Source organism: Bufo gargarizans, chromosome 11, assembly GCF_014858855.1.
Source record: "Bufo gargarizans isolate SCDJY-AF-19 chromosome 11, ASM1485885v1, whole genome shotgun sequence".
Lineage (NCBI taxonomy): Eukaryota > Metazoa > Chordata > Amphibia > Anura > Bufonidae > Bufo > Bufo gargarizans.
Window position 1 is genome coordinate 83,512,622 of NC_058090.1, and position 14,447 is coordinate 83,527,068.

Genomic DNA, 14,447 nt, shown 5'->3' on the forward strand with positions numbered 1-14,447 from the left:
GCAGGTTATCAGCAGTAATAGATGTTCCTGTAGTATAATGTGTGGGTCACATGTCATTATATCAGTGATGTCATCAGCAGGGGGCGGGGCTGTGACTACCTCTCAGACATTAAACCATTATTTACACCTGTACAGCTCCCATGGTAGTGGTCACCTAGCTATGTAGCAACAATGAAGTAGGGGACATCTATTTTATTTGGGGGGAAAAGGGGATGAATAATAGAGAATTTCCCTAATTGAACCTGTACACGGTCTCGTGACTGTGACCAGGGACAGCCCCGGTAAGACCCATACATACACCACTCACGCATTGCTAATGTATTCGCCAGAGCCGTGAAACAGGAAACAAGAATCTGCTTCACTGTGAATAAGTGAAATGATTTATTGTGCAAGTGTGGATCGGACCAAGTGCACCATGAGAGCTCAGATCATCATCCTCATTATCTGTAAGTAGTCACCCCCTGCCCTCAGAGTTATAGACAATGACCTCCATAACATGAGGCATGGATAGATAAATGGATAGGAGATAGAGATTAGACAGTTAATAACACAGATGAGAGATTAGTAGATGGACAGAGAGATTAATAGATAGCTAGACAGAATGATACATTACCATAGAGATAGATAGATAATACATAGATAATAGATGATAGATAATACATAGATGATAGATAGATAGATAATACATAGATGATAGATGATACATAGATGATAGATAAATAGATAGATATGGAATAGCCAGATATGAGATAGATAGATAATGTGATAGATAGATAGATGACAGATAGATATGAGATAGATAGATGGATGACAGATAGAAATGAGATAGATAGATTGTATTTGCTTGCCAGTAAATCACTTAGTATCACTACTGGTAGAGCGGCTCTCTGTCTGCTGTGGTCTTTGTCCACTATGTGGACCAGTACAGCTAGTTTGACTGGTTTTCCAAGCAGTTGGTTTGGTTGGGCTTAATATGGTCTTGGCAATCCGTGTGCCCAGTTGGCAGAACTCACATTACATTTGGCACCAGGAAGGTACCTAATCCTTTCTATATACGTTATTAAAAGCTATTGTAAATGCCATAAAATACATTTTTCCAATATAGATTTGATTTGCTTTCCCAGTGACACAGGCTGAAGTCTGCTGCACACTGGGGTATGGACTCCCCTGCAGCCGCTCTGCGTCAGGCTTTAGCAGAGCGGGCACACACTCACTTCACTCTGTTAATAGCCTGCTTACCTCCTCGCACCGCACGTCAGGTGCCTATTTTTCACTGCGAAAACAAAAAAATGAAATTTGAAAAATGTATTTTATGGTATTTGCAATAGGTTTTAATCAAGTATAGAACAGTTTAAAATCCACCATATATTTCTTCTCTAGCATCTCCTAGCTATCATCTCCTACTCTGGGCAGCAGTTTGTGCTTCAGAGCAGCTCTTCGTTGGGGGCTAATACAACAGTAAGCCACTTTGGAATCATGGTGACCCAGTTACCTATGTACATACCAGTATACCTATACCCCCACACACTCAGTCCTGACGCCAACCTCTCTCTTTTTTTTATCTTTTACAGCCGCCACAACAGAACACTGTGGTAAGTAATAATAAATGATAGTCCTATAAAAGGTCAGTGATGTCATCAGTCTTTGAATATTCAATGTGATGTCATCTGTCATGCCATGAATTTCTCCTTGAGAACCATGTAAGTAGATCTGGCCTAAAAACAATAAAATTACGTTCCCCAAAACACAGCTCCTACATTAGAAACCCTTTTGCAAAATATGGTTATTAAGTCTGGAGATGATCTGATGATAACAGGCTTTGTACGAGTGCAGCCCCCTCAGCAGGTTCTGTGGGGACTACTACCACATTTCTCCTACCACTTATACATATATTGCCCATTCAGCTCAACGGTGGAAATGATAGACCCACATGAAGGCCCAAGTGGCTCCATCCCAGGGGCGTAGCTATAGGGGGTGCAGAGGTAGCAGTCGCTACCGGGCCCAGGAGCCTGAGGGGGCCCAAAGACCCTTGTGTCCCATAAGAAGACACCAGCATTATAGAAAGTACATGCTGGTCAAGTTATAGCTCTGGCTGGAGGGAAGGGCTTGGGTCAAGAATTTGGCATGGGGGCTGGTCTACTGTTTAAATTTTTGCCGCAGGCAGCATGAAGGCTATGTACTTCCCTAGCCAAAAAGCACTGAGGGAAGGGGGGGGGGGCCCAAGCTGAACCTTTAGACCAGGGCCCATGAGCCTTTAGCTACGCCCCTGCTCCATCCCAAATGAGGTCCTTCTTCCCCGTCTACATCTAGTTACTGATGCACTAGTTACACTTTACGGGATTCTTACCGATGCCACCAGTGCACCTGTGTTAAGTCTTACTTGCAGATTTTTTGAGAACTTTCTACATGTTCTTATTTGCATGTCGTTGATACTTCTGCAAAGAAAGGAAACAGAATAGTCACATTTCAGGACAGCGGTGGTGCATATAAACCCACCCCACGCCCATATGTATGAGGATATCCTTAGGCAGTCAACCATCACTCACGGATGGTTGACAAACGCCAAATGCATCATATAAAAACCACATCACATTTTAAATGGCTACACAATTAAAGACTTTACATTGTGCCACCAACTAAATATTGAACTCATATTTAAAGGGGTTGTCAGACTTCAGCAGCAGCCGTAGCCCCTGGAAATCCGCAGTGTATGATGTGATGGGAAAACGAATCCAGCCAACAAAGGAGACCATACGGACCATCACAATATATTATATTAGTAACTGCCTTGTATTAACTGTGTCTACATGATAAATGCCATTTGCTGAAGTGAGACAACCCATGTACTATATTGATACAATGCCCCCTGCTGGTGTAACACATAGACATGTTATATTGATACAATGCCCCCTGCTGGTGTAACATATAGACATGTTATATTGATACAATGCCCCCTGCTGGTCTAACACATAGACATGTTATATTGATACAATGCCCCCTGCTGGTGTAACATATAGACATGTTATATTGATACAATGCCCCCTGCTGGTGTAACATATAGACATGTTATATTGATACAATGCCCCCTGCTGGTCTAACACATAGACATGTTATATTGATACAATGCCCCCTGCTGGTCTAACACATAGACATGTTATATTGATACAATGCCCCCTGCTGGTGTAACACATAGACATGTTATATTGATACAATGCCCCCTGCTGGTGTAACACATAGACATGTTATAGTGATACAATGCCCCCTGCTGGTCTAACACATACACATGTTATATTGATACAATGCCCCCTGCTGGTGTAACACATAGACATGTTATATTGATACACTGCCCCCTGCTGGTCTAACACATAGACATGTTATATTGATACAATGCCCCCTGCTGGTGTAACACATAAGACATGTTATATTGATACAATGCCCCCTGCTGGTGTAACACATAAGACATGTTATATTGATACAATGCCCCCTGCTGGTGTAACACATAGACATGTTATATTGATACAATGCCCCCTGCTGGTGTAACACATAGACATGTTATATTGATACAATGCCCCCTGCTGGTCTAACATATAGACATGTTATATTGATACAATGCCCCCTGCTGGTGTAACACATAGACATGTTATATTGATACAATGCCCCCTGCTGGTGTAACACATAGACATGTTATATTGATACAATGCCCCCTGCTGGTCTAACACATAGACATGTTATATTGATACAATGCCCCCTGCTGGTCTAACACATAGACATGTTATATTGATACAATGCCCCCTGCTGGTGTAACATATAGACATGTTATATTGATACAATGCCCCCTGCTGGTCTAACACATAGACATGTTATATTGATACAATGCCCCCTGCTGGTGTAACACATAGACATGTTATATTGATACAATGCCCCCTGCTGGTGTAACACATAGACATGTTATATTGATACAATGCCCCCTGCTGGTCTAACATATAGACATGTTATATTGATACAATGCCCCCTGCTGGTGTAACATATAGACATGTTATATTGATACAATGCCCCCTGCTGGTGTAACACATAGACATGTTATATTGATACAATGCCCCCTGCTGGTCTAACACATAGACATGTTATATTGATACAATGCCCCCTGCTGGTGTAACATATAGACATGTTATATTGATACAATGCCCCCTGCTGGTGTAACACATAGACATGTTATATTGATACAATGCCCCCTGCTGGTCTAACACATAGACATGTTATATTGATACAATGCCCCCTGCTGGTGTAACACATAGACATGTTATATTGATACAATGCCCCCTGCTGGTGTAACACATAGACATGTTATATTGATACAATGCCCCCTGCTGGTGTAACATATAGACATGTTATATTGATACAATGCCCCCTGCTGGTCTAACACATAGACATGTTATATTGATACAATGCCCCCTGCTGGTGTAACATATAGACATGTTATATTGATACAATGCCCCCTGCTGGTCTAACATATAGACATGTTATATTGATACAATGCCCCCTGCTGGTGTAACATATAGACATGTTATATTGATACAATGCCCCCTGCTGGTCTAACACATAGACATGTTATATTGATACAATGCCCCCTGCTGGTCTAACACATAGACATGTTATATTGATACAATGCCCCCTGCTGGTGTAACACATAGACATGTTATATTGATACAATGCCCCCTGCTGGTGTAACACATAGACATGTTATATTGATACAATGCCCCCTGCTGGTGTAACATATAGACATGTTATATTGATACAATGCCCCCTGCTGGTGTAACATATACACATGTTATATTGATACAATGCCCCCTGCTGGTCTAACACATAGACATGTTATATTGATACAATGCCCCCTGCTGGTGTAACACATAAGACATGTTATATTGATACAATGCCCCCTGCTGGTGTAACATATACACATGTTATATTGATACAATGCCCCCTGCTGGTGTAACACATAGACATGTTATATTGATACAATGCCCCCTGCTGGTGTAACACATAGACATGTTATAGTGATACAATGCCCCCTGCTGGTCTAACACATACACATGTTATATTGATACAATGCCCCCTGCTGGTCTAACATATAGACATGTTATATTGATACAATGCCCCCTGCTGGTGTAACATATACACATGTTATATTGATACAATGCCCCCTGCTGGTCTAACACATAGACATGTTATATTGATACAATGCCCCCTGCTGGTCTAACATATAGACATGTTATATTGATACAATGCCCCCTGCTGGTCTAACACATAGACATGTTATATTGATACAATGCCCCCTGCTGGTGTAACACATAGACATGTTATATTGATACAATGCCCCCTGCTGGTCTAACATATAGACATGTTATATTGATACAATGCCCTCTGCTGGTGTAACACATAGACATGTTATATTGATACAATGCCCCCTGCTGGTGTAACATATAGACATGTTATATTGATACAATGCCCCCTGCTGGTGTAACACATAGACATGTTATATTGATACAATGCCCCCTGCTGGTCTAACACATAGACATGTTATATTAATACAATGCCCCCTGCTGGTCTAACACATAGACATGTTATATTAATACAATGCCCCCTGCTGGTGTAACACATAGACATGTTATATTGATACAATGCCCCCTGCTGGTGTAACACATAGACATGTTATATTGATACAATGCCCCCTGCTGGTGTAACACATAGACATGTTATATTGATACAATGCCCCCTGCTGGTGTAACATATAGACATGTTATATTGATACAATGCCCCCTGCTGGTGTAACATATACACATGTTATATTGATACAATGCCCCCTGCTGGTGTAACACATAGACATGTTATATTGATACAATGCCCCCTGCTGGTCTAACACATAGACATGTTATATTGATACAATGCCCCCTGCTGGTGTAACACATAGACATGTTATATTGATACAATGCCCCCTGCTGGTCTAACATATAGACATGTTATATTGATACAATGCCCCCTGCTGGTCTAACACATAAGACATGTTAAATTGATACAATGCCCCCTGCTGGTGTAACACATAGACATGTTATATTGATACAATGCCCCCTGCTGGTGTAACACATAGACATGTTATATTGATACAATGCCCCCTGCTGGTCTAACACATAGACATGTTAAATTGATATGCTCCCTGCTGTTCCAAGGGATAACAAAAAGTACAATAAACAAGGAAATGCCTCCGCATTGCTTCTTTGTCTTTGCTTTCTGTGTATACTCTATATTTTGGGTTTTTAGGGGCCGAAGTCAAACCTGTGGTGACCTTTACACCCAAATGGAGGATTATATTTCCATATGAATCAGTGACGATATCCTGTAACGTGGGATCTACGACTCAGGGGAACCTAAGATACTACTGGTCCAAAGATGGTAAAGCACTGTCTCAAAGTCATCATCAAAGGGCAATCAAAATCGAGTCAGCATCGGATGAGAATACAGGGAGTTACCAATGCTGGGTCAAAGCTGAGCTCAAAAGTGATGCAGTCAGACTAGAAGTGGTCGGCAGTAAGTTGACCCGGATGGTTTCCATCTTACGTAAAGGCAATGTGAAGCACACTTGTCCATGTTTCGAGCTCCTAAGCTCTTATTTTTAATTTTTCTCCTTTCAGCCCCTCTGATCCTGCAGACTCCGTCAGTCGTCTACGTAGGGGAACCACTGACTCTGAGATGTCACAGTTTTTTTAGTTACAAAAAGACAAACACAACCTTCTACAAGAATAAAACTGCCATTCACTTCTCCGTCAACGACACCGAGTTGCGGTTTACAAGTGTAGACTGGAATGTGGCCGGGTCCTACAGCTGCTCCCAAAAAATACTCCTCCATGAGACATATAAGACATTCAATGCTACAGCAACTGTGTCCGTCCAAGGTAAGAACCTGACATGTACAGACTGTATGAAAGATGGATGTTTTGGGATTTTTTCAGTACATTTTTACGTATACAAATCCAAAGCCTGGAAGGTACATATTTTACAGGTAATAGCTCTTTATCATCTTTTATGATTAAAAAGTCATATCCCATATGAATGTGCAGTAGAGCATAACACGGCACTCACCTGGGAGTAACAATCACCCGGGAGTAACAATCTTCTGGCTTTGTTGCTTTCTGCAGGTTACATAAACATGGACATGAACACATCTAGGCTTCACCAGGCCAGACGAAGTGCAGAAAACGGACGTCGCCTAGATGTTCATGTCCATGTTTATGTAGAAAGCAATAAAGCAAGAAGATTTCTACTCCTGGGTGAGTGCCGTGTTATGCTCTACTACACATTGTGTATGGATTCTTTAAAGACACAGAGCACCACTAAGGAGTATGTGGGATTAGAGATCCAGGCACTGACGGCAGCAGATGCAGAGCAGTCCCAGCAGTCCCAGTCTGCTTCTTGGTTGTTATATCCCATATGAGCAGTGAAGGAGAGTCAGATCTCATCACTGCAAATGAAGGACATGGGACAACGAATGTAATGTAACATCCTTAAATTAAGAGATCCTAATGATGTTGTAGGTTGACCACCACTGATTTACTGTGTTGCACTCTATGATCCATCTGCTCATGATAGTAAAGCTTCCTCACAACAGCACACCATGTGTTTAGGCATGGTATTACAAGCAAAACATATAAATTGTTTTTAGGTGAAATGCTATCACTATTATCTGATAGATTATACAGTTTTGTGTTTGATATGCTTTGAATGTTGAAACATTTTCGCTCTTATGTGTTCCTAACAGGAATATATTGGCAAAAGTCTCAGCTTTTAATATCTGCTTGTATGACTAGCTAGTATAGTCAGTGGCATATCCGTTTGGTGCATTTTTTTCTGTGATTTTCGCTCTTATCTAAATTTCTTCAACAATTCTCTACTCACTAATCGTTTTATACATTTTTAACTGCTTTCTGTTTTATTTTAATTTCACTGACTCTCCCTTCCTATACCTCTAAGCATATCTATTAATAGCCTGAATGCTAGTGGACCTGAAAGGTGATAATGATATGCTCACATCTGGTAAGGGCAGAGTTTCCAATAAATCTAATTGTAAAGACAGCTGTACGACAGCAGAATATATCCAAGGCATGTACTAGACAGCTGCGACACGAGCAATGTGCACAGTAGTGCGATATATAGAAGCAGCGTTAAACCTGATGTCTATTGTTTCCTATTTCACGCTGGCTGTGGGGTCCTGGAGGACAAAATGTCATTGACCCCCATTTTATGTTAAATATCTCCAAATCGTCAGCTTATGATTAGTGCTCCTTGAAGACATGGACAAAAGTTACAACATGATCATCTAAATCCTTACTTAGCAAAACTTTTCCAAGTCTTCAGAGAAGCAGCTCACCGTTTGAACATTACGGAAACACATATGGAAGAGCTATGTGGCCAATTGAGGCATATTTGGGGGGGAGATCCCATCAGTCCATACTCTTCACCTACAGCTGTCCCTGGCACTAGGTCGAAGGTGGTTTCTTCAGGCGTATTCTCTAAATAACTTAAGGATCAGGAGTAAAAGTGGAGCAAATGCTTGCCCGCACCACTAAGAGCACAGACTAGATCAGCAAGTCATCCCTGATGCAGATCCCAGTCGAAATGTTATGAATTAACAGATCAAGTAATACTCTTGGAAATTACTTGACACCTGCACCGATACTGGCACAGTTTTTTTATTTTATATTTTAAGAGAGTGGTCACCAAAAAAGCCACAGTGACCTACATTTACATTCTGCCACAAAGTAAGCCTGGTATAAAGTGGCCTAAGCCACTGTAATAAATGTTGCACCTTTTTAGACTATCTACAATTACACTGTCTAGATGGGATTAGTATATTATGCTCATACACTGGTTCCTTAAAGTGATTATTTTGTCCTCACAGAGCGGCCTCACATAATGACTCTGCGGTCTCCATGGATTTTGGTCATTGCCCTTCTTCTCCTGCTCTCTGCTGCTCTCCTGATCTTCATGTGGCAACAAAAGCTTCAGAATAGAGGGCAACACCTTGAGCATTCCATCACAGGTTGGACTATGTTGATGACATTAATCCAGTGCTTCTCAATTATTTTCTGTCATGCCCCCTGCGCGTCTGTAAATAGTATCATTTGTCTATAAAATTGTTATAAGTACAGCCCCCAGTAATAAGAGCCCCTCTGTGTCAGTAATAACAGCCCCTCTGTGCCAGTAATAACAGCCCCCCCTTTGCCAGTAATGTTATGGGGGGATCTGTGGATGACGGACACTGTTATGGGGGGGGGATTTGTGGATGACGGACACTGTTATGGGGGGATCTGTGGATGACGGACACTTATGGGGTGATCTGTGGATGACGGACACTTATGGGGGGATCTGTGGATGACGGACACTTATGGGGGGATCTGTGGATGACGGACACTTATTGGGGGATCTGTGGATGACGGACACTTATGGGGGGATCTGTGGATGACGGACACTTATGGGGGGATCTGTGGATGACGGACACTTATGGGGGGATCTGTGGATGACGAACACTTATGGGAGGGATCTGTGTCTGGCACTGTTACAGGGGGATCTGTGGCTGGCACTGTTATATATGTGCCATCCACAGACCCCCCCCACCCCATAACAGTGCCATCCACACTGCCCCCCACAGCCCATAACAGTGCCATCCACAGACCCCCCCACCCCATAACAGTGCCATCCACACTGCCCCCCACAGCCCATAACAGTGCCATCCACAGACCCCCACCCCTTAACTGTGCCATCCACAGATTCCGTTTAAAGTTATTTAACATGCCCCCCTCACTCCTAATAGTACCGTATATCCGAATTTCTTCTGTATAATGCCGGCATTATTCATTCATAAAGCAGGCGGCGCAGGCACGTGACATCACTGAGGGACGCGCCGGCCGCCCGGCCTGCCTGCCGGCATTATACAGAAGAAATTCGGATATACGGTACTATTAGGAGTGAGGGGGGCATGTTTAATAACTTTTAATTCAATAATACATTTTATATTAGTATACCGGAGGGAGCGGTGGGGCGGGGCTATAGTACAGTGACCGCACCGCCCCACCGCTATTGCCGGCCCCCAGCTCCCCAAAGGCCGGCCCTGAACGAGCCCCCCTTTACGGAGCCTGGCGCCCCCCCACTATTTGAGAAGCACTGCATTAATCTAAGAGAAATCTTACATTTACATGTTTTATGAACACTGTGTAGACTTTTCCAATCTGGGTACTTACTGGTACTAGGACATAACCAATTCCTGGTACAGAGGTGGGGGAGGGGGATGGGCTTAGAACCATAAAGAGGTAATCCAAGGCTTTTATATTGATGGCCTATTCTCAAGATAGACCGTCAATTTAGTTTAAGTGGAGGTCCAACCCCCTGCACCACCACTTATCAGTGGATCCACTACACAGTAGATGGAGCTGCGACCTTCTGGCACCTACTTCCAGTTTGCAATGGAAGATGTATTCATTCCTATGCAGTAAGCAATCTCCAGTGGCGGCTGTAGGCAGCCCAAATAATTTTATAAAGTAGCTCTCAGAACAGAAAGTGAGAGTTCCTATCCTTGTAAAAAAATATTATTAAACAAATTAGCACAAAACTATAGAAATGCAGTTCAAAAGTGGAAAATGACTAAGGAAAATACATACCGTAATATTACCAACCCTGACCACAGGCTGGAAAAACAATTGAGAATACAAAGCATACTGTCCATCCTAATTAACACAGATTATAATAATATACAATGTACGATTATGAAATATTGGAATATTTTCTTTGAGGTTTGGTTCCTCTTTTATAGTTTATTCTCTTTAGATACAACATACTGTAGCAGATATAGCATGGGAACTCCATTAAGTTGTCTACAGATCTTCTCTGCTATATCATGGTTCTAAGAAGGTACAGATTCCTCTCCTACCAGAATGTATACAAAACACTGTCTCTTTAGTGTCACCTGTAGGTGGCTATTGTGTCAATGTCTAACTCTTCATTATTCCTCGAAACCTGACTCGGGTTATCACCCAAACAAAAGACACCCAATTCCAGGCAACAGATTAGTAACTTCAGAGAGTCAGTAAATATGGCACAACCAATATGATCCCTACACATGCTACATATAGTACATTATGGCACCACAATTTGCTACTGGAACATGTTTGGTATACAATATGGCTTCACAGGAGGACCTATTAAACCTGACTTAATACATACAAAAGAAATGTCATCAATAAGTGTCCACCCTTTGAAGAATTAAGCTCCACCCATTTGACCACTTAAACATGGAGAGTGGATCACATGACCATTCTTGGCTTTGTTGAATCCAAGGGGAAGAGTTTATGTGGAAAGCTATTTTTCATTGTTATTAGGAAAGATAAAGAAGCCTGGTTGACTTTAAAGGCAATGGAATATGACAATGATATGACTGTTTTTACAGTTTCAGTTTTTCTGTATTAAACCAGGAGATCCATAATCATTCTTGTCATTCTTTGACTTTTAGAACCTCTGAGAAAATGTGGGTCTGAAGAAGATGATGTGTGTTACACGTATATAGGAATGAACCATGTACAGACAGGTTGGCCACATTCTTATTCTAATTTGGTTGCCCATTGGTTGTAGTAAAAAGTAAGTCATTACTGAAATTCGCACTCAACCGAAGCATTTCTCTGTGGAGGAACTTCTATCGAGTTCCCAAGTTATTGAGAAATGCTAAACTAGCAACCAAATGTTCACGTGGAGCCTCCAATTTTTAGTTTTCTAATATTTGAGGTGAACCAAGAATAAAGTAGCTGTTTTCCTTTTTTATTACAGCTTTGCCTGCTCAACAGCCAGATGTAAGTATAAGGTTTTTAAAGGATTTCCATCATATTGACGGGTAAGATGTTTTAGCCATACTCTTTTCACCCTTCAATCTACACTGGCATGGTGAGATTCCAGCCTTTCCATAGAACAAAAGAAAGAAATTAGTCAGTAAAACAATATTTTGGAAATTCTCTACATATTATTAAGCACTCCATAGTATTTTGTACAGTCTTAGGGCTCATGCACACGACCGTATGCCCTCCAAGACATACGGTGCATGAGCGGGCCATATGTCCCGGAGCGGCATACATCGTGTGCACGGGAGTGGACAGCATCGTTGGTTACTATGATACTTTGCACATGTGCGCGGGGCTACTGTCCTACACTCATATGATCATATGAGTGCAGGACAATAGTCCCATGGGCGGCCCGAAACGCACAGTATCATAGTAACCTATGATGCTGTGCGCTCCCGTGCACACGATGTATGCCGCTCCGGGACATATGGCCCGCTCATGCACCGTATGTCTCGGAGGGCATACAGTCGTGTGCATGAGCCCTCAGTATAATCCTTGGTCATTGTAAAACTTATCAGAAGAAGAAGGCACTTTACTTTTTGTCAAAAGAGACTTCCTCAAATAAGAGAGCTGTCAGAAACGGAACTTTCACAAAGAATTTTCCATCCTCAAATGAAAAGATTTAAGCTTAGTTCACACTTACCTCCAAACAGACCTTTCAGAAAGAGGTTGCACTCACAGAAGAAAGGGAGAGTTTCTTAAAACAAACCATTAAGAAGAAATACATTTCTTGAAAGAAAAGTATTAATCAGAAGAAACCTGTCTACAAGGTGTCTCAACATAGGAGACCTTAGAAGTTGAATTTACTTACCCAGAAAATACCCATAATACTCAGAAGAAAAGAAGATTCCCTAAAAAGAAGATCTCTTAAAAAAAAAAAACTTTAGAAGAGATAGAGATCCACTAAAACCAAAGAGCTCTTTAGAAGAGACAACCCGTGACAGGGCGAGGAAAGTACTTAAAGGGGTTGTCTCATGACAGACAATGGGGGCATATCGCTAGGATATATGCATGCGCAGCCGCCCTCCATTAATTTTCTATGGGGCTGGCGAAAATAGCCGAGCGCTGGCTCGGCTATTTTAAGTTGAGCACATAGAAGTCGGTCATGCGCAGAGCGCTCCCATTCACTTCTATGGTGGCCGGATCGGAGTCCTCCAGCCACCACCTTGTAGGGCTCCGTTCTCGATATAGGTGCGGGTCCTAGCACCTATAAGACAATAAGGGCATATCCTAGCGATATGCCCCCATTGTCTATGATGAGACAACGCCTTTAATAAGCAAATACCTGTTAACAGAAGATATGACTTCCTCAGAAGAAGAGACTTGTGAGCAGAAGAGACTACATCAGAAGAAGTGAACTTTCAAAAGAGAAGAAAATTTTGACTTCGGAAGTAAAGTTCTTCCGAAATTTTGGAAAGTCTCTATAAAATATATCCCATCTGACCTTATAGTAGGGTACTTTATGCATGTATGGTTAGATAACACTCTGACTGTCCTTAAGGTTACCTTTGTACCTAATTTACAGCAATTTATAAATATATTATTTTCTGATTTGCAGGATGACTACTCCATTGTATATTCCTTGGTGACACCAGCAGTAGGCACAGTAGAATGAACAGACTCTTCATTGACTTGTCAAAAAAGATCTTCACCAAGTTGGCAGCCGACAAATAAACTCATCACAAGACATCAAAGTGACCAGAAAATCTACACAAGCTGTTTTAAATTGCCCTTCATTAATTTAGCACGGAAGAAACGGTTCCATACATGGTATCTGTGTTAATACTGATCTGTTGTAATTAGTTCTACTAATAAACTGTTGAGATAGAAACTTCTGTTTAAACATGGAGAGAGGAGTTGAGAGACATTTTCAAATTCACAGTCATACAGAAAAGTGGAAATCCTATGGTGAAATTCAAAATGTTGTCCCCTGTAGGTCAAAGCCACCTCATCATTACGCACCTTTTAGCCCTTGGGAGTCATCATGCTTTGCTGGTTTTTCACTTCATCTTTATAGTACAAAGATCATCAATAGAAGAAAAGGCCAATGTGGGGACTCCCATAATCTTGGGGACAATAAAAATAAAATCCTACTTGAAGCACCTGGAGGCCTTAGGAGTCCTTAAGAAAATATGGTGCCCATTGGCAATTTGTTCTGGGAATGTATTGACCTGCCCTTCTAAACAGACTGAATTACCCTCAGATATTCCATTATTTTATGTTGTCATCTCGACCTTCTATCTATGCAACTTAACACTCATAGACTTTTAGATGTTGTATTCCAAGCCAAGAAGAATCTTTTGCTTCTCTGGACCCACCTCCATTCTTTTTGTTCTGATGATATTTTACCCTTGTTTTTTTAAAATCAAATAATGAATTGTTTTCCTAAATTTTTATAACTATTAAAGCTCAGTAAATGAAAGTAAAAAAAAAAAAAAAGAGCTTTCTATACAAATGAAATGTCATTCTCCCACTAAGGGGAACTGTGCCAGTAGATGTCAGTGGTCCATAGTT

The 14,447-nt window shown here is 41.5% G+C and overlaps 1 protein-coding gene across 2 annotated transcripts; it reads left to right on the forward strand.

Moving 5' to 3' along the window:
* Nucleotides 1–312: 312 nt before the first annotated feature.
* On the forward strand, nt 313–13,782 carry LOC122921634 (low affinity immunoglobulin gamma Fc region receptor II-like). 2 transcript variants are annotated; one of them, XM_044271766.1, is made up of 8 exons: nt 313–446; nt 1,572–1,592; nt 6,316–6,582; nt 6,687–6,947; nt 8,951–9,091; nt 11,555–11,629; nt 11,866–11,888; nt 13,492–13,782. In XM_044271766.1, the coding sequence occupies exons 1-8, from the start codon at nt 377–379 to the stop codon at nt 13,546–13,548; spliced, it is 915 nt and encodes a 304-aa protein (XP_044127701.1). In that variant the 5' UTR covers nt 313–376; the 3' UTR covers nt 13,549–13,782. The 2 variants fall into 2 exon arrangements, with proteins under 2 accessions (XP_044127701.1, XP_044127702.1); XM_044271767.1 differs by lacking the exon at nt 8,951–9,091.
* Nucleotides 13,783–14,447: the final 665 nt, after the last annotated feature.

Excerpts from the sequence above, each read along its gene's own strand:
- LOC122921634 (XM_044271766.1), top strand. The coding sequence starts at position 377 with ATGATTTATTGTGCAAGTGTGGATCGGACCAAGTGCACCATGAGAGCT. Across the intron at positions 9,092-11,554 it reads CCTTGAGCATTCCATCACAG|AACCTCTGAGAAAATGTGGG; the intron begins GTTGGACTATGT and ends TTTGACTTTTAG. Across the intron at positions 11,630-11,865 it reads AATGAACCATGTACAGACAG|CTTTGCCTGCTCAACAGCCA; the intron begins GTTGGCCACATT and ends TTTTTATTACAG.